This window comes from Cydia fagiglandana, chromosome 2 (genome assembly GCF_963556715.1).
Source record: "Cydia fagiglandana chromosome 2, ilCydFagi1.1, whole genome shotgun sequence".
Taxonomy (NCBI): Eukaryota; Metazoa; Arthropoda; class Insecta; order Lepidoptera; family Tortricidae; genus Cydia; species Cydia fagiglandana.
In genome coordinates this window covers 9338185-9356776 of record NC_085933.1, presented here as the reverse complement: position 1 = coordinate 9356776, position 18592 = coordinate 9338185, and the positions used below count along the sequence as shown (strand labels likewise).

The window sequence follows — 18592 nt, the reverse complement described above, 5'->3', positions numbered from 1 at the left end:
AATTTCAAATTTAGCATTGTAATAAAGCTGATATTTATTCTATTGTGAATAAGTATACAAAATAACGTTTAAAAGGGGAAGTCAAATACAATAAAGCCTTCAGTGCGTGTCTGTTATGTTTTAATCCTATCAAATCCTAATAAGCATAATAATAAATGACTACTGAACAGAACAATTGTCAGCACCAATATTACGTACTTATAATAAAGTAAGTACAGTAAAGTCTTGCCAATTTCAATACCAAAAGATTCCGAAACCTTATTATTTGTTTTTTAGCAAAACGAAATTTGAGAGTAAATAATATAAACTAAAGAAATAAGTAAGGCCGTCTGGTATAAAAAGAAAATGGGAACGTGGTGCTATGTGGTCAGTATAAACAAGTAAGGAGACGATAGATTGTTCGCAATACGTGCGCTCACACCGACCTGCGTGCTTACGTAACGCACCGTTTCCAAGTCAAACACTTCCATTTGTTTATATTTTAAAGCAAGATTAGCAAGGAGAGGAATTTTAATTTAACAGCTGAACACGCTACAATGTATCGCTCATAAAGTTATAAGCAGTGGTAATTCAGCATGGGTGTGGATTAGTCACAGCTTCACAAGAGGCTCGGCACACCTGCTAAACGGCCATTGCTCCGGGTTACATCTTTACGTCTCTGATTTTATACTGATCGTAATACCAATGAGTTTCTCGGAACTGAAGGAAATATCATCTTGATATTAACCAGTTTCATACATCTATCTCTTCGAATTGGCTAGCCCGAAAAGTCGATTCGAACATGCATGGTATAAGCCAGCGGTCGGCAACCTGCGGCCCGCGGGCCGCATGCGGCTCGTGAACCTGTCACTTGCGGCCCGAGTGCCGATGCCGCCTTGGCTATTTTGTATGTAATAGTGACAAACAACAATGTCTCATAAAGTCATAAATATTAACAAAATACGGCCCGCGTTACCTCCGTTAACTACTATGTGTTCATAGCCCTTGGCTGCTAAAAGGTTGCCGACCGCTGGTATAAGCGATTGAAATTAGCAAATTACACACCTTCTTACTAAAATACGAATGCTCTATCAGTAATGTGTAAAGTACATCTTTAAGCGACAATGTTATGGCTCGTAAACTGTGCGTTTGACAGGATATGTAGGTAGGTACAACACTGAGTACGGTAGTTAAACCCAGTGGCGTAGCATGTGGTGGCTTAAATAGCCAAATGTCATGGCCCCAGGGCCATAGAGACCATGAGCACAAAATGAACAACAATTTCATAAGTTTGAAGTTTGACTCAGGCCTCAGTTGATAAAGTTGCGCTGGACAAATTTAACTTATAAAAAAAAAACAGTAACGAAACAAGTTTGGTTTTTTGTAGTCTTCCGTCGTCCTTTAATACATAAATGTGGTATTATCTATGAAAAGGGACCTTATTGTCGATGGCGCTTACGACTATAACTTCGATGAATAAAATACGTAGTAGGTTTAAATTGAACATTCTGGCTCATTTCGGTTCGCTCGGTCCCAATTTAGCAATTAAGTTTCTGTGAATACTGGAACATTCAATTTTCTTGTCTATCCATTGTGGAGGTCAATTCTGTGCCTCCAGTGTAAAAGGGTTAAACTCAAAAAATTAAATTTTTCAGTATGGCCGAAAAACGTTTCAAATCGTGTTTTCTCTGCATTGTTTTAAAAAAAATTACTTTTTTGTTTTTGGTTTAGACAGTTTAAGTCATGAATTATAATTTGTCATTTAAATTAACCTGACTTATGTAAAAGTAACGGAAATATTGGCTTTCAAAAACAACTTATATCCCTTTTCACAAAAATAATGAATGTGTGAAAAGGTTAAACTGCACTTTCTCTATTGTTGCTAAAATCTTTTTAAACTTTTGTATTGTGTAAAGGAACCATTTTGCGAACTAAATATTGTTTTTATTTAGATTGATGGTAAAAAAAAACAAATCAAAAAGAATAATATTAATGTAATTAAAGAGTGACAATATAATTAATTTATTTGTTGAAATTGTGAATGGTTACTGAACCATTCACAATTTCAACAGAGTAATGTTGTACTGTTGTAATGTTGTACTGTACTTAGTAGTGTTGTACTGTACTTAGTAGTGTTGTACTGACAACAGGGCAGTTGTACTTGTTTTTCTTAGTTCCCCATCTATGTTTTTTTTTGTTTTTGTTACACAATTATTTCATATCAGCCTTTTAGATGTCTTTTATTCTACAGGACTTTCTTTTTGATATTTGACTTCCACTGTTTTGCACAACATTGACCAACTAAAAAAAATTATATGGAAAGGAATCTAAGTGCACATTAACCATAATCGTTAACTCAATTTAGCGAAACTAGATGGTGAAAAACGGTCAAAGTAAATTATTTATACCCCTTTACACATCATGACGTCCTATAAATTGTTTGTGAAAAATAAAAAAAAACTTAAGTTTTACCGTCATTCACGTACTAGGCTAGGTAGTTGAAATAGATGTAAGTGAATTTTGATTTCTTTACACCGAATGTTTCTTGAAATGTAGTTTATTCACTAAGATTAAACTTTACTTTAACCATCGTTCGTAACACGATTCTTAAGTACCAATTTTTTCACCAAGATTATATAAAAATAAATCGTTTTGAACATAATGGTTAAGATTTTTGGCAAACTTTAACCCTTTTGCACAATCGATATCTCAGCAATTAGAAGTTGTAGGGCCGTGGGTGTCAGCCCAAAAGGTGTAATTTCATGAAATAAACCTTGTACTGGCAAAATTTGTAATTTGGACAAACTCGAGTTTAACCCTTTTACACTGGAGGCATAGAATTTATGTTATGTAACGCTGATGAACTGATCAGTCATCGAGTTTAAAGGTCCCTTTTTATTGTTTTATTTAATAACTCGTAAACGGTAGCCTGTAGCAAAAAAATGTTCTGATACATAAGTAATCTACATACAATTTTCTACATTAAACATTCTATAAACTTTTTCGCTACCTTCAATATTTAAGGGAGAAAGTAAATTATACTCAATACATAAATAAATATTATAGGACATTTTAACATAAATTGACTACTAAATATTCCTGGAAGGAGTAATAAGGTCTGTTTAATAAATAACATTTTAGCCTTTTTGTGAATTCATTTGAATTATTGAACTGCTTAATTAAATTAAATTAAATTATTTATATCAGAAATTAAATTTCTGTAATATATTAGTAGCTTATTATTACTCTTAAGCTATGTTAGTGACTACCTATGTTATGTACTTTATTTAGATTTAATAGACATGTAGGCTACTCCAGTACTCCCAGAAAGCGCCATCTATCCTGTCTGCTACAGTGGCTAGGAGACTGTTGGCGCCGCCGCGTACGCGCCGCTCCAGCGACGCCACCCGCTTGCGCATGATGGCGTGGAAGCCGTCGGTGCGCGTCTCCGCGAACATACCACTAGCGCTGCAATAGCGCGGCAGCCCCAACAGCATCCTAAAAGCGTTATTATATTGGACGCGTAGGGCGCTGTAAGTTTTTTGAGTAAAGTTGATCCATAGGCTGCAGGTGTAAAATGACTGGCAGTACGCCTTAAAAAGGGTGATTTTATTGCTAGTGCACCTTGCGAACCTACGAATCAACATATTACTTCTTACTGTCAGCGCCCTACGCTCCCTTTCCCATCTACGTCATCTTTTAGCGATGCGGTTACCCAGTGTCCCAAGTACTTAAATTCTCTTACTACTTTAAGAGGAGTGCCATTCAGTCTCACTGGAGGTAACATTTGGTCGTTTAATTGGACTATTCTTCCTCTGAAAACTAGCAGCTCGATTGTGCTTGAGACCCGGGGCCTCCGCATACCGCTCACAAACACCTACTAGCGTCCTAAGGGCGTCGATCGATGGGCTTAGCAACACCATGTCGTCCGCGTAACTGATGTTATTTACGAACGTTCCATCTATTGAACATCCGACCATAATGTTGCTAAGCTCCTCGATCAGCCGATTGACATATAGGCTGAAGAGTCTGGGCGACGCAACAAGCCCCCCCTGCCTGACCCCGCAATCCAACCTATACTCATCGGATAGCGAACCCGCCCACTTAACGACATTGGTTTGGTGGCCGTACCAAAACCTGAACAATTCCACCAATTCCCCGGGTAAAGACGTCTCCTCGTACAGTTTTTGCCAAAGTCTGTTATAGGACACCAGATTGAAGGCTTTCGAGAGATCAAGAAAACACGCCAAAACTGGTTTTTCCTGTCTGAGTAGTATCGGACAGTGTGCTTAAGACAAAGGACTGCCGTCTCGGTGGATAAGCCCGGCCGAAATCCAAATTGTGCGTCATAAAGCACCGTGTGTTTTTCCAACTGTTTGTAAAGCACACTGTCCAACACCTTTGCTACAATCGTAGCCAACGAAATGGGCCTATAATTTTTAATGTCCGAGGTGTCTCCTGTACGGTTTTTAATAATTGGTACTACCACGGTTCGGTTCTCATCATGTCGCTCGGTATATAAGTATGGCTGACACAGAAGCTGAAGAACATGGCGAGTACTCTAGGTAAGTGTACCCCTGCATGCTGCAGGTGCTCAATGCTAAGGGAGTGGTGTCCTGGCGACTTCCCTCGCGTCATGTTCTTCACCACCGATGCCACCTCCTTAGCTGTAATTCTCACCAGAGGCCACACACCTCGTTGGAGGTGGGCCCCCGCAGGGCCCCAAGGGAGACTCAACCTTGAAATGCTTCTGAAACAAATCAGGTATCTCCTTAGGCTCGCTAACACCCTCTACACTCACAGGGAGGCCCGCCCTCGGTCTCAATTTATTAGTTTGCTTCCAGAATTTTTTAAAGTCATTAATCAAATAAATTTTTAATGTCATTACTTAAAAATTATAGATGTTGGTTCCATTGTATTCAATACTTCTTTTAAAATGTATATAATTATTTGATTGCCTACATGTACCCTACCTTATTCTTACAGGGTCAACTTGGGAATAACTCCTTACAGTTACAAAGGTCACTCTCTTTATCCAAATTTTAATTGGCAATTTTAGAAATAAAATTGATAGTATAAAACTTGTCGAAGTCAGGGGTGCGAAATCTTGACTTCGGTCAAACTCGGCTCCGCTTGGCTTAGAATTGCTCCGAGCAATTATTAGGGTTGGCACCACTTGACTTCCTTTTGCGTGCACAACCACAGATAAGATCTCTCTCTTCAATCGGTCCCTCATTGCTGAGGATCGTGCATCCGTTTGATTCCGTCAACTAGTTGTCTCCATCGGTCCCGTTCTGTAGCTTGGTGGAGTGCGTCGCTGACAGGTATTTTTAGTTCCTCCGCTATTTGGTCCGACCATCGTTTGGGACTTCTAACAGATAAGATAATCACTTGATTTTTGACAACCCTAAATAGCCGAAACAGATAGTGCCATATATTAGAAAGAGACAGCATCATTCGACCCTGAACCGCTGTCAAACTTCGTTTTTGTAGGAAGTTTCCTTTATGTACGGTAGTCAGTGGCGGATTTGCAGTCTTTGCCGCCCTAGGCCCCAAGCCCTGTAGCCGCCCCTTTCTCAGCATCAGCACCCATCATATTGACTACATTTAGATCAAGCAATGAAAAGGTAAAGGTATGCTTGGGACACATTTTTAACTTAGTAACTTTTTTGGACTCGTTAGGAGGTGAAGGATATCAAAAGTCCCCTTGAGCGGGGGTTTGGGTTGAAGGTCACATTTTTCGGTTTTTCGCTTATTATATCTCTGAAACTATACGTCCTTGACATGACATGATCATAGGAACATAAAAAATAAGTTTTACGAAAAAAATAAGCAAATACTTATTCATTTTATTTTAAGTGACAGTTTTACCAATAACATTGACTTTTTATGTACCTACAAAAACATTCTAAAAATCTAAAAAAGATAACGTAAGAAAAACATTTTTTTTGCCTATTTTCTTGAATAACTGCTAAACTATTTATCATAAAATTATAAAAAAAAAATATTTGAGATTCTTTCTTACAATGAACTCTTTGATTTGATATATGTAACACGATATAGTTTGAAAAACTTTATTTTTAAATTTTCTCATTTACCCCCCAAAAATGGCCTCCATATTTAAAATTAGTTTATTTTCGTTACACGTCCAAAGATGGCTTTGGGTCACAAACTTACATATGTGTGCCAAATTTCAACTTACTTGGTCCAGCAGTTTCGGAGAAAATAGGCTGTGACAGACGGACAGCCAGACGCACGAGTGATCCTATAAGGATTCCGTTTTGAAGTACGGAACCCTATAAACGGGGAACAAGGCGCGAAGGCGTCAACAATCTGCGAATTGACGTCACACTCGCGTTCGCGGCTTCGCGCCGCAATTCGCGCACAAGTGTGGAGAGCCCTCAAGGTATCGTAAAAATTGTAGCTTGTAGCAAATTTAAACAACTTTCATTTTGTATAATCATCACGTCGTTAGAACGCATAGTTTCCGATAACTGAAAAATGTGTCCTTCAAACCCCTCTTTTCCCCCGGCTCAAGGGCTACGGCCGGGGACTTTTGATATGTTTGCTTTTGGTATGTTTTGATAGTCCAAATAAAGTTAGGTACGAAGTCAAAAATAGTGTTTCAAGCATTTCCCTCTATATGTAAATTTTTTTGAGAATTCGTTGCCTGGCCTGGCCTTTTGAGTTATTTTTTGTTATCATCAGCGAATGTTTTGTCACAATTTGCCGCCCCTAATATTTCGCCGCCCTAGGCCCGGGCCTACTGTGCCTTATGGGAAATCCGCCACTGACGGTAGTACTATTAATTATTCTGTGTCGAAGTCTGCGTGCGCCTGTTTATACTTTATACGCTGCTAGCGGGAGGCCGAGCGCGCACGCAGGCGCATGCGCAGGCGCCGGTCACGCGCACGCACGCGCTACTCAACTCCCTGCTCAAGTCGCAGCCACAGTGCGATCTTGTGATTGCGATGGGGCGAGTGACAAATTGACAATGGAATGCAAGAGGATATTAGAACGAGAGATGCCTAAGAGTACCATGCCATAATGAATACCTGTGTTTTAGCTGTATATTGTGTTATTGCTTTATAGTGTTAATGCATTATGATGTTAAGGTGTTCCAATTTGTGCCGCTTTGGCATTAGCTATAAGGTGCAATTTGTTTTGTTGTAATAATAATAATAAATAAATATGTCAGTGTCTCACGGAAGTGTTGTTATAAAAGGGACCCACTTCCAGATGACCTACAAACTGCCTGGTGTTTTCTTTAACACTTTCGCAACCGGGTAAAAAACGGCGCACTACCCCAGAAACCGGTCGTCTATATCTGCGTACAAAAGAACCCGCTGGGCGGGTTGTCTGGCATCTGAACAAACATTACGAGTGCCTACCAGGCGGGTTCTCGGTAGTCAAAGTGTTAACCTTGGCCATAGTCCCATTTGTATGGGATCTATTACCGCCGTGCGAATGTATGAACGACTAGTTTAAAGTGACACTTTTTCAATGTATTTGAAATAGGTATTTGAGTATTTATGGGTATGAAAAAGTAAAACGATTATTTCAAAATGAATTCCTTGTCCTTGGTTTATACGAAAATGATACCAAACTTGACCTGACAGCTACAGGTAGGTAGAAACAGACCGCATTGTACCGCCGGAATCGCATTTCCCCTCTCCCTTTTTGGGTGGAAGCAAAGAGTTAATATCCTTAAGACATTATATCAATAAAGTATGATCCAAGGAACAATCGTGCCAAGCGGCATCGCCTGGGATAAAACGGCCAACTCAGTGCACTTCTCCATTTACATTTTCCCTTAAATATTTTTTTTAAATATTGATCCTAGCAAAAAAGTATATAGAATATTTAATGTAGTAAATTTTATGAAGATTACTTATGTATAAGATTTTTTTGTACAAGCCACCATTTACGAGTTATTTACAAAAAATATTAACAATTGATTTACTTTCTCCTTTAAATATTGATCCTAGTGAAAAACTGTATACAATATTTAATGAAGAAAACTTTATGTAGATTACTTATGTAAAATATTTTTATAATATAAATATTAACAATTAAAAATATTAATAATTAACTTTCTCCCTTAAATATTTTTTTAAATATTGATCCTAGCGAAAAAGTGTATAGAATATTTAATGTAGAGAATTTTATGTAGATTACTTATGTATAAGAACATTTTTTGCTACAGGCCACGGTTTACGAGTTATTTATAAAAAACTATAAAAAGGGACCTTTGAACCCGATTTGTTTTCAAACACAACATGACTGATCAGTTCATCAGCGTCACATAACATAAATTGACCTGCGCAGTGGATAGACAGCTAAATTTAATGTTCCAGTATTCACAAAATCTTAATTGCTAAATTGGGACCGAGCGAACCGAAATGGGCCAGAATGTCCAATTTCAACCTACTACGTATTTTATTCATCGAAGTCTTTGTCGTAAGCGCCATCGACAATAAGGTCCCTTTTCATAGATAATACCACAAATAAGTACTTAAGTATAGCGAATGACCTTAACAATACACTCAATAGCGAAACATGTCGAGCAATCATCGACGCTATAAACGTGAGTGACCCGGTTAATATATTTAATACACTCAAGTTAAGAACTATGAAAACAGGCCACTTTGTGTGAACATGAACAAGAAATTCAACACAAAGTGATTTCTTTTCACTGTTATTGAGCGTATTTACTCACAGAGACACAATTTCACAAAGTCAGTCAACCATAACGTTGGTAATTAATTATTATACGACTATTATTATCAATATTACAAATCGGTAAAAATAGAAGCACAATAGGAAATTGTTATTCTTAAACATGTCGGCTCGTAACGTAACCATACATAACGTTATTATGGCAATGAACCGGTTCCCCGTGACCTCACTGTCTGGTTATTTAAGTTTTGTAAGATCGTTACTATGGATAGCTTTTTCTCGCACGTTAGCCTTTTAACCCAACATTGTTCAACTTTTAAGCCAGTTCTTATTCTTCTGTTACCGTGATTTAAAATATATCCCTACAATATCACGAATCATTTAATAGATACCTAGATAATGTTGGCAACGCGTTGCAAATTGCAATGCATTTCATTCGATTCGTCATTAGAACCAAGTTAATGAGGAAAAATGTATTGAACGGCGAAACCGTCATTCAGCGGTGTTTGACATCACTACGATAACCGGCAAGGACACTAAAGGTGGTCCATCTTAGATTGGTTTTGCGCGAGAACGGCGTCCCATATTATTTTCAGACCTATACTCTCATATTTGTGATTCCCTAATAAATATTGTTATAAAGTGGTGCTCTGGTGTTTTTACTCTTACAGTATTAATAATAATAATCGGGGGCAGCGTGCGCATCAACAAGGATTACTCGTATAGACAAAATGCAACCTATAATGAATTGCAAAGCTTTGCTAAATGCAATAGGAATGTGTGAAATGGGGATACGATGTGCTCTGACACGGATCGCGAGCGACGGGAGTGGAGTGAACGGCGTGGGAGACAGGGGAGTCATTAAAATCGAATACCGGGCAAAGGAGAGTCAAGGGTTCAAACAAACCAGTATCATTGATCTTTCTGATTACTCATAGTTGTTATGTATGTCGAGGTCAGGTAACGCTGGACGGCTATAGAGCTCATATCGCGCGCGCCAGCGAAAGCAATGGCAACACACGCCGCCGGGGACAATGCGGCAGGGTCAACAGCCGAGTGATCTGCCATCGAAGCCCGAGCAGCACTCTGCCGACCCAGACGACCGCTAAACCAACGGCGACGACGCTTAACCTTAGCCACTGATTTACGATTATTTCTTTCGACAACAATAAATCGAGTTCTACGTTAAGTTTCAATTTAGCTTGTATTTGTGGGTTATCGCTTAAACAGAAATGTCAACAAACACTATCACATATCATAAAGCTCCAACTTTATCTGAGAACGGTGTAGTTAATCGCTTGACATCATTCTTAACGTCCTTATCTACTTAAGAGCATTTGGTAATAACGCAGAACGGAATTTAGCTTAAAATTAAGTTTTCAGTTACATTCCACACAAAATATTTGTGTGGAATGGAATGTTATTATAATATCTAATGAAGTTGCCTAAAATTAACCTTTTGCTTAAATATTAGGACGATTTCAACAACTATTCTTCATACAAACGGTTTTCTCCAGACAGGAATGACTCTAAATCTAAATGTTTCACCATAACTAACTATACTGATCGCATAGTATTGTAGTTACGATCTATTAATGCAGGAGTTCTCAAGCGAGTCTAAAAAATAATATACAAAAATTAAAAATAATGTTTGTTTGGTTTTTACATACTTTGTTTAACTTGCAATATTCGTATGTAACTAAGTATGCGTTATATTGTCTTAAAAAATAAAAATTAAAAAAAAAACAATTATTTGATTTGAGTCGGTATCTATAGTAGAAGGATCGCTGAAAATAGGTACAATATAATATTATGATGACATGACACGGAACTGATCTGGCGAAGAATAACAAAGGAGGTCATAGGAACTCTGTGATAAAACAAAGCAACGTCAATCAGTTTGGATTTATTTAAATCGTCTCTACAAGTAGTAGAAAACAGCTGAAAAGTATAATCTGTGATAAAAGTTTGTATTAAATGAATAACAAAAATATTACTACGACGATATTTTAATAAGGCATGAAAAAACCAAGGAAGGCATAAAAAAGGTTGAAAAACCCTGAGAGTCAGACGTTGCAGTTAATATCGCAGCGGGGCGCCGCGATTGCAACTATTTACCGTGTAGAGCTTTCTGCATAATCTGCATTCTTATGGCGATAAGCGAAGACCGGAAAACTAAGTTAGATTAGATATAGTGAATGCAAATGAAATAAAGCCTTTCAAACGGAGGAGATTTCTAACGTTTTATATTATATTATTATAGGTATGAATATGACTATAGACGCATTTGTACGTAAACTAAAGGCGAGTCGAGTAAGTTTCTAAATTGGGTAAAAATGCTATAAAACGGTTGGTGATGTGTTTTGATATTTTACTCGTATCATATTCGTGAACCGCGGATGGCCTATAAACCGTGCAGTAATGCCGTTTAGTGCCTATTCGCCATTTTAACGGCTATATAATAAAGTTGGAAAAGCGTCGGCATTGTTTTAAATTTAGAACGGAGCATTTAACGGTGAACAATGCAAAGGTACATCCTCTAGGTTAGTGAACGTGGATCGGCAGCGTTAACTCCTCAACGCTAGTCATATCTCCACTGATAGTTACTTGGTAAATTTGTGTTAATTAAAACTTGCTCATACATATTAATATGTTTACTTCGTTAACTTGAACTTGCTTGTGCTTAAACCGCCGTAAACAAGTTACTCTCTGAGCTGGAATACGAAAGGTCCAAAATATACAAGCTTTAATTAATTAAGATCAAGCTTCATCGCAACTTGGGTAAATTATAACTTGGGTAGACACTTCCCATTACAAGTTAATCAATTGAAGAAACATAAAGAATTTACACTTTAATAATATAACAATGCAACAATCGGTGCCTTCTGTTGTAGTAAGTCATCTTGGTTGGCGTTTGACGGAAAACAGCTGTCTATACTTATCTAATTACTAATAATGGCCGGATTGCTCCCATATTTAAGTATTAGATATAAGTACATAGACATGTAGTTATTTATTAGTAGAGGATCCGTGGTTTTGTCGGTCTAGTTTGGCAAGGTTGGCAATGTTGAGTAGATTAGCCATTTCAGAACGTTCAGTACAATAATGATATACATCGCCCATATTCAAAACGATACACCGCCCGATTACTATATTTACAAAATATTTCACCAAAGGCAACATTGTAGCGGCCACAATGTGGGAATATTGTTAAAACAATATGTTCTCGAAATGCAAACAGGCGGCCTAGTCGAGGTGACGATCGCTTACGCTTCGCCATCGAATCGCTTTGTCTCTCTATCACTCTTCCACATTAGTGTAATAGTGATAGTTGCGTTACTTGCGTTTCGTTCGCTACGTAGCGTTAGTGATTGGCATGTTGTCTACGGGGCTTGTTACGTCGGTCTAGCGAGCGGTAAAGAACCGATTCCTACGGCGCCAGGAACGGTTTTCGCGCGTAGAATATTATTAGCGTGCAGCATTAAAATCATAGTAGACTACCGAACTTTTGCGTAAAAAATATCTTTGAATAAGTTGTTATGTGACTAGAGATAAATCCTCTATTTAGATCCTCATGCTTACTTTAGTAAAGTTATTGCTAATCCTTTGCTGCCCAGGACCGGAATCAGTGGAAGAAAAAAATTCGAGCCCTACACCCCAGCAGGGGGTAACAGGATGGAAAAAGAAGAAGATTGCTAATCCTTAAAAACACGAAGTATAGTTGCCGTAAAATGTACCATTGGTTGTCAGCATTTCCTATAGAACAATTATGCAAATAGCCGTGCTCTGTTTTGTAGCTTGCAACGTCCGTATCTTACACAGAGAAGCATAATTTGCGAGACCTCGCCCGAGGCACGGTTCTAAAACGGTATCCATAACGTTCCGCTGTTCTTTATATCGTAGCTAATTGAACTTTCTTAGGTTGACCTAAAACGTTTTTAAGAAAAATGTAGCAATTCGATAGGCAGTGGTAAGTTAAGAGTATAATACTCATTGTACTTTTATGTGTAAACAACACAGACAAATGTCATTACGTGCGGGGATTACTATGCATTGAATAAGTAATATCAGCTATTGGATATAATTATTTATATACACATGTATTATAAATAAATATTTTATTAATACATACTTTATGGACCATGTCCTTGATCGTATTATCATTATCATTAAGTAATCAGTGCCTTATAAACCCAGATGTTAATTAATTTCATCATAGTTTTAAAAGGATCTTATAAAATACAGTTATTTATCGTCAAAACTATGAACACTGTTGCGATGGACAAGTAATTTCCCGACGAGGTATTCATTGTACCAATGTCAAACTTGTTGGTCTTGTTCCTCTATTTTTAAACGCCGCACATATAAACCGGTGCAACGAAATATACTGTGAATGGCGAGGAATGCAGTATTGCCACTTCCTTTTACAACGTATACTTTTAGTGGGTCGGGTAATATAACCACATTCATTACCTGGATCCTGTCCTGTACCTGTTAGATGGCAAATTTAGTCGATTTGACGGTCGGATATTCGGTCGGACGTTTCTGTTAGCCAGTTTTTTCCACTGGAGATTACAAATGACGGGATGACTAGACTTTACTCTGCACTAAGCCTGAAGACTCACAAATAGAGACTCATGGAAATACAATTACATAAAAGCAATTAGGAAGAGCAAACTGATAACAATTGAAATAAAAATTTGTACTGTACTACCTATACATAGTATCAATAACGAGAAGGTGCTAAGCAGAGATTTGCTGCGTAGAGGCGACCGTCAGCGCGCAAGGTCGATGGAAACCTCATGTAAGCTAATTGTCATCACTGGACAGGTGTAGAATGGACCAGTTCTTGGATGGTTTATTTAATTCTTTACAACGACACCGCAGATAATAATTTAAATAATTTGAATTACCTAATTCAAATTATCTATTGAACAGGCGAACTCTGTATGAAATTGTTACGAAAATGTATGTAATATAGCAAACGGAACTAAGGTTTATTTTACTTTAGAGTGTGTAAGAAATCAGAATTTTCAAAGTTTCGAATGGCTGTGCATTTCACATAATAATAAATAGGATCCGTGCACTTGCTCGCTCTAACGAGTATATTATAATATGAACCTATTGCGACGCATTGAGTTGAGGTTGATACTCGTATTGTTATTGATTTTTTCCCGTCTGGATTGAGAGGTCAGAGATGGCAGGTCGCTTTCGTAAAAAAGTGACGTCACTAGCTGGACTTGAAGATTAGGTTACCAAGCGGACCCCAGGCTTCCGTAGCTCGGGTAACAATGCCTAGACAATGTGATTTTTTTTAATCCTGTCTATGATACGATCGAGTTTGTAGGGACAAACTCGTAAAAACAAGATCAGTGAAACATTTCAACTTTCACGGACGAATTTAATAGAAATATTAAATTAGTTTCCATAAAAGACGTAAAAGATATGTTCTCATCGTAGGCATATAACATTCCCAGAAGTTTAATTAACTGAAAACGGACAAATGCCAAGTAATAGCTAATTTAATTTTCCCGCTTTACAGGATTCCGTGCACATAATTTTGTTATTTAGGTACCTACTCGTAGCCTATGCGAACCAGGTTCAAAAATGCCACAACGAATAAAAGCAGGTCATCAAATTAGTGGCAATTTATCATTCACCTGGGAACCCGAGAACAATCAACAATGACGATGCTACCTACTAAGAACGTGTAAACTATGTTTTACATCAGTGACGTGGTAAGAACTATGAAAGGAGAAGGACAATTTTCATTGAACGAGCAGTATTGTTTTCGCACCTGAGCCGTACCTAAAGTTACGTGGAGATATGCGATGACGCATGCATTAGACGCACGCGACGTGCATGATTACGTTTCTGAGTGTTTTTTCTTTTATTATTTTCTTTCATCTTTATTTGTTAGATACTGTCATTTTTTATAGGCCTCTGAACTATTTAATATACAGTGAAACCTCGAATACACGATTCTTTAGAAAAAATATATCTTTGGGACCAATGCAGGCAAACGTCTATTAAGAACCTAAGATATTACTTCTATTAACGATAAGCGACTTGATGTAAGTAATACCAAAATCGGATGAGCATGACGGATATAAATCATTATTAGGTCATTATGATTAATTTTGCCTTAGTTGCCCAATTTACTGATTACCTAAGTAATAAAATTGTAAAAGGTAATTAACACTTCTAGGTATGTAGATTGTGACAGTTTTCATTATGTTTTAAAAACATCAGTGCAGCTAGATAAATACTTATTATTATGTATGACAGGTAGGTACATTATGTAATGTTTAGATAAGAAATCATGCACAACTGCAATTAACCTCGTCACGGTCAGTATGCTGGTAAAATACCTTACCTTTTTGTACAACCTTATGTATGTATAGGTAGTTATATGAAATATATTTATGTATTATTTATGTTTCGTATTTTATTAGTTTTATGTTTATGTTATAATAATATATATTATTATGTTTAGATTATGTGTTATTTTATTTATAAAAGTATGTACCTTTGGAGAAAACGAGGGGAGGCCTTTGCCCAGCAGTTGGACACCAAAGTAGACTAGTAAAAAAAAAATGGGGTGGAGCTAGGCTAGTAGGTGCAAATGGGGTGTTGCAACAAATGAAGTGATGATGGTAATGCAGTGAAGGAAAACCCCTTTCTTCAACAAAGACTAGACTTTGCCACCTAAAAATATCCTAGGATCGAGTAGTATCAGTATAGAAAATGAATGACTGAATTTTATCTCACATAGAAATCGCATAAACCAATTTTGATGATAAAAGAAAAAAAAACTATTTTTTTCTGTTATTTCAAAGGTTAACTTTCAAGATAAGTAAAAACTTACTTATAGAATTTTTGCGCATTATTATACATGTTCTGTTATTCAGTGCTATCAAGCTATAATTTAAGCTAGAAGTTAACTTCATTCATTAAAATTTATGTCTTTTAACAACTTACATTACACTCATTCATATAAATATAACAAAGTATTAGAGCTAATAGTTTACTGAAATAAATAGTTTCCTTTTCACATTCTTAAATAATGACTAAGTGCTAATGCTAAGCTGTCCAATGAAGTTTGTAGCATAACATTAATTATTAGTACTCACCATTTCTGGAGACGTCTAGTTCCACTAAGTTCTCAAAGTTCTGTATGTCTGGTGGGAGTTTATGTATTTCATTGTCACTAAGCCCTAATCTTCTTAGCCGGTGGAGTCTGAAGAAATTCTGTAACAAAATATGGTAGTCATTAACACACATATGGATAATATGTACTTTAAATCTAGTTCAATTGTGTTGTAATTAAACTAAAGTAGCACATTAGTTTAAAGAAATATGTCTCTGTACAGCATTGTTGCAATAAACATATGGTTAACTTGTTGTTTCAGGTTGACAATACAAGTATAGGCACATAATATATTTCCTCATTATGACAATAACAACTCAAATTGCCTGCTATATGAGAATTAGGTCTAGAACACCTGTTTATAAATACTACTATGGAATATATTTTCATATCAAATATCAGTTTTACCAATGGTTAAATTTAAGAATTTGTTAGAAAAACCATTTTAAAGATTTAAATAGTAACCCAGAGGAATCTACTGTTACAATAGAAAGGTTACCTATTACAACTTTGAAATATCCAATGCATTAAACTAATTTTTTTTTATCAAAAAATATTACATTTTTAGAAGGGTTACTGTAAACTACCTAACCCAATGTCTTTTTACAGCATTTAGAAAAATTTACAGTTTTTGAAACATGATTGGTCAAATGACATATCGGACAAACATTTTTCGAAGAAGCAATATGATATGCATAGAAAAACCTAACGAGTAAAAGTTGATTTACCCTTAAACATATCCACCTCCTCATCTTATCACAAACTTGGTTGCATCCTTATCACATCCTAAAGCACTATCTACTGTTACAATAGAAAGGTTACCTATTACAACTTTTAAATATCCAATGTATCATTAAACTATTTTTTTTTATCAAAAATCACTAGATTTTTAGAAGGGTTACTGTAAGCTACCTAACCCAATGTCTCTTTACAGCATTTAGAAAAATTTACAGTTTTTGAAACATGATTGGTCAAATAACATATATCGGACAAACATTTATCAAAGAAGCAATATGATTCAAGCATGATGAAGCATGAATATGAGCATGTGTATGATTGAAGCAGCTTCTAACACTTTACAAAGCTCAAGTCCGGTCGTGTATGGAGTATTGCAGCCACCTGTGGGATGGCTCAGCTAAATACCAACTCGCCGCTTTGGACTCAGTGGAGCGCAGAGCCAGGAGGATGATTGGCGACAAGAAGCTAACGGCTAAGCTTCAGTCTTTGGCCCATCGGCGGAAAGTCGCCAGCCTGTCGGTATTCTACAGGCTGCACTTCGGGGAGTGTGCCCAAGAGCTACACGAGCTTATACCACCGTCCCCATTCTACCATCGGACTTTTAGACGCACGGCCGGTTTCCATCCTTACATGGTAGATATTCCACCAATTCGCACGAAGCGCTTTGCTTCTACTTTCCTTATGCGAACTGCCAAGGAATGGAATTCCCTGCCGGCGTCTATATTTCCGTGTTCTTATAACCCGGCAACCTTCAAATCAAGAGTGAACAGGCACCTTCTGGGCGAGCTCGCTCCATCGTAGGCCACGTCTACGCCTCGGCTAGTCTGTGGCCATGAGTAAGCCCATTCATAATAAAAAAAAAAAAAAAAAAAATATGCATAGAAAAACCTAATGAGTAAAAGTTGATTTACCCTTAAACATATCCACCTCCTCATCATATCACAAACTTGGTTGCATCCTTATCACATCCTAAAGCATTTTTAATGTGACTTAGTAAACAGCAGCAAGTTTTAAAATGAGATTTCGATCAGGTCACCCGTCCTAATGTCAGCCATTATTCTTATTTTTCATTTCATTACTTTTATGGTTGTCAATATTATCTCATATATTCCGAATTTTACTTCAAAAACCTCTGCTAACAGATTACAAATTAAATAGCAGGTATTCAAATAAATTTATAACAGAATCCAACACCAAGGTGCTTCAAAGAAATACCACAGTAGGTACTGTATTTTAACTTAACTTTCTTGCCTGGATGTTTAGATCAACATTCTCTACATCTCAAATTTCCACAAAGTAATCTAGTAAATTTATATGCCTGATGTACTAAACCTTAGGGCTTAGATATGTTATGTATAGTATACTCAGGGTTATTTTTAAGATTATGGAATTGTTTAAAAAACGTTATTAACAAATATAATAATCGATTGAGTAGCTTAATTTGTTTAATTATGCAAAACAGCTGTTGCGCAGAATAAAATAATTCCTGGTTTGTTTACCAAGTGAAAATTACCAGGGGAATAAGTATAAAACTGTATATCAAATCACATAATACCTATTTGACAAGCTTTTATGAGTATAATGCAAGAAAATACCACGGCTTTCTGTACAAATCGTAGTAAAACAAGCAACAGTAAGTTGTAGTCGTTATATTATTTACAGTTCAGTGATAAGGTGAACGCCCACGATCTAATATTTTAGGTTACAGAAAACAAACCTTCGGTAAATCCCTTATGTGATTCGCATCCAAAAAAAGTTCCTCTAAACTCCTGGAATACCGCAAAATATCTTCGGGTACTGTTGGCAACGAGCAGTGCCGCTTGTCTACACATTCCACTTGGCGATTACATTTGAACAAAGGTATACATCGAAACATGTTGATCACTACACTTCAAACGAACTATGTAATGTTAAATCACTTTCACGACACATATTTGAGCACTTATCAATTTCGATATTATTTCAGCATTTTCGTTTGATAACGATATCAAAATAATCCATAAAAATATTCTCGCACCTCACCCTGGAAAACGAAGCCACAAACTA

At 36.8% G+C, this 18592-nt stretch overlaps 1 protein-coding gene across 9 annotated transcripts in view; it reads right to left on the bottom strand.

The window, feature by feature from the left end:
- LOC134675522 (protein lap4) overlaps window positions 1–18592 on the bottom strand; it is a 99259-nt gene extending 80667 nt beyond the window's left edge. For 6 of the 9 annotated variants that reach the window (XM_063533788.1, XM_063533839.1, XM_063533855.1 and 3 more), the window contains exons 1-2: window positions 18264–18591; window positions 15792–15909 (exon numbers count right to left, since the gene is read on the bottom strand). In XM_063533788.1, coding sequence (XP_063389858.1) covers window positions 15792–15909; window positions 18264–18422 — 277 coding nt within the window. In that variant the 5' untranslated portion in view covers window positions 18423–18591. Of the gene's footprint in view, window positions 1–15791; window positions 15910–18263 lie in introns of all 9 variants that reach the window. The other 3 variants (XM_063533814.1, XM_063533831.1, XM_063533807.1) reach the window with 2 other exon arrangements.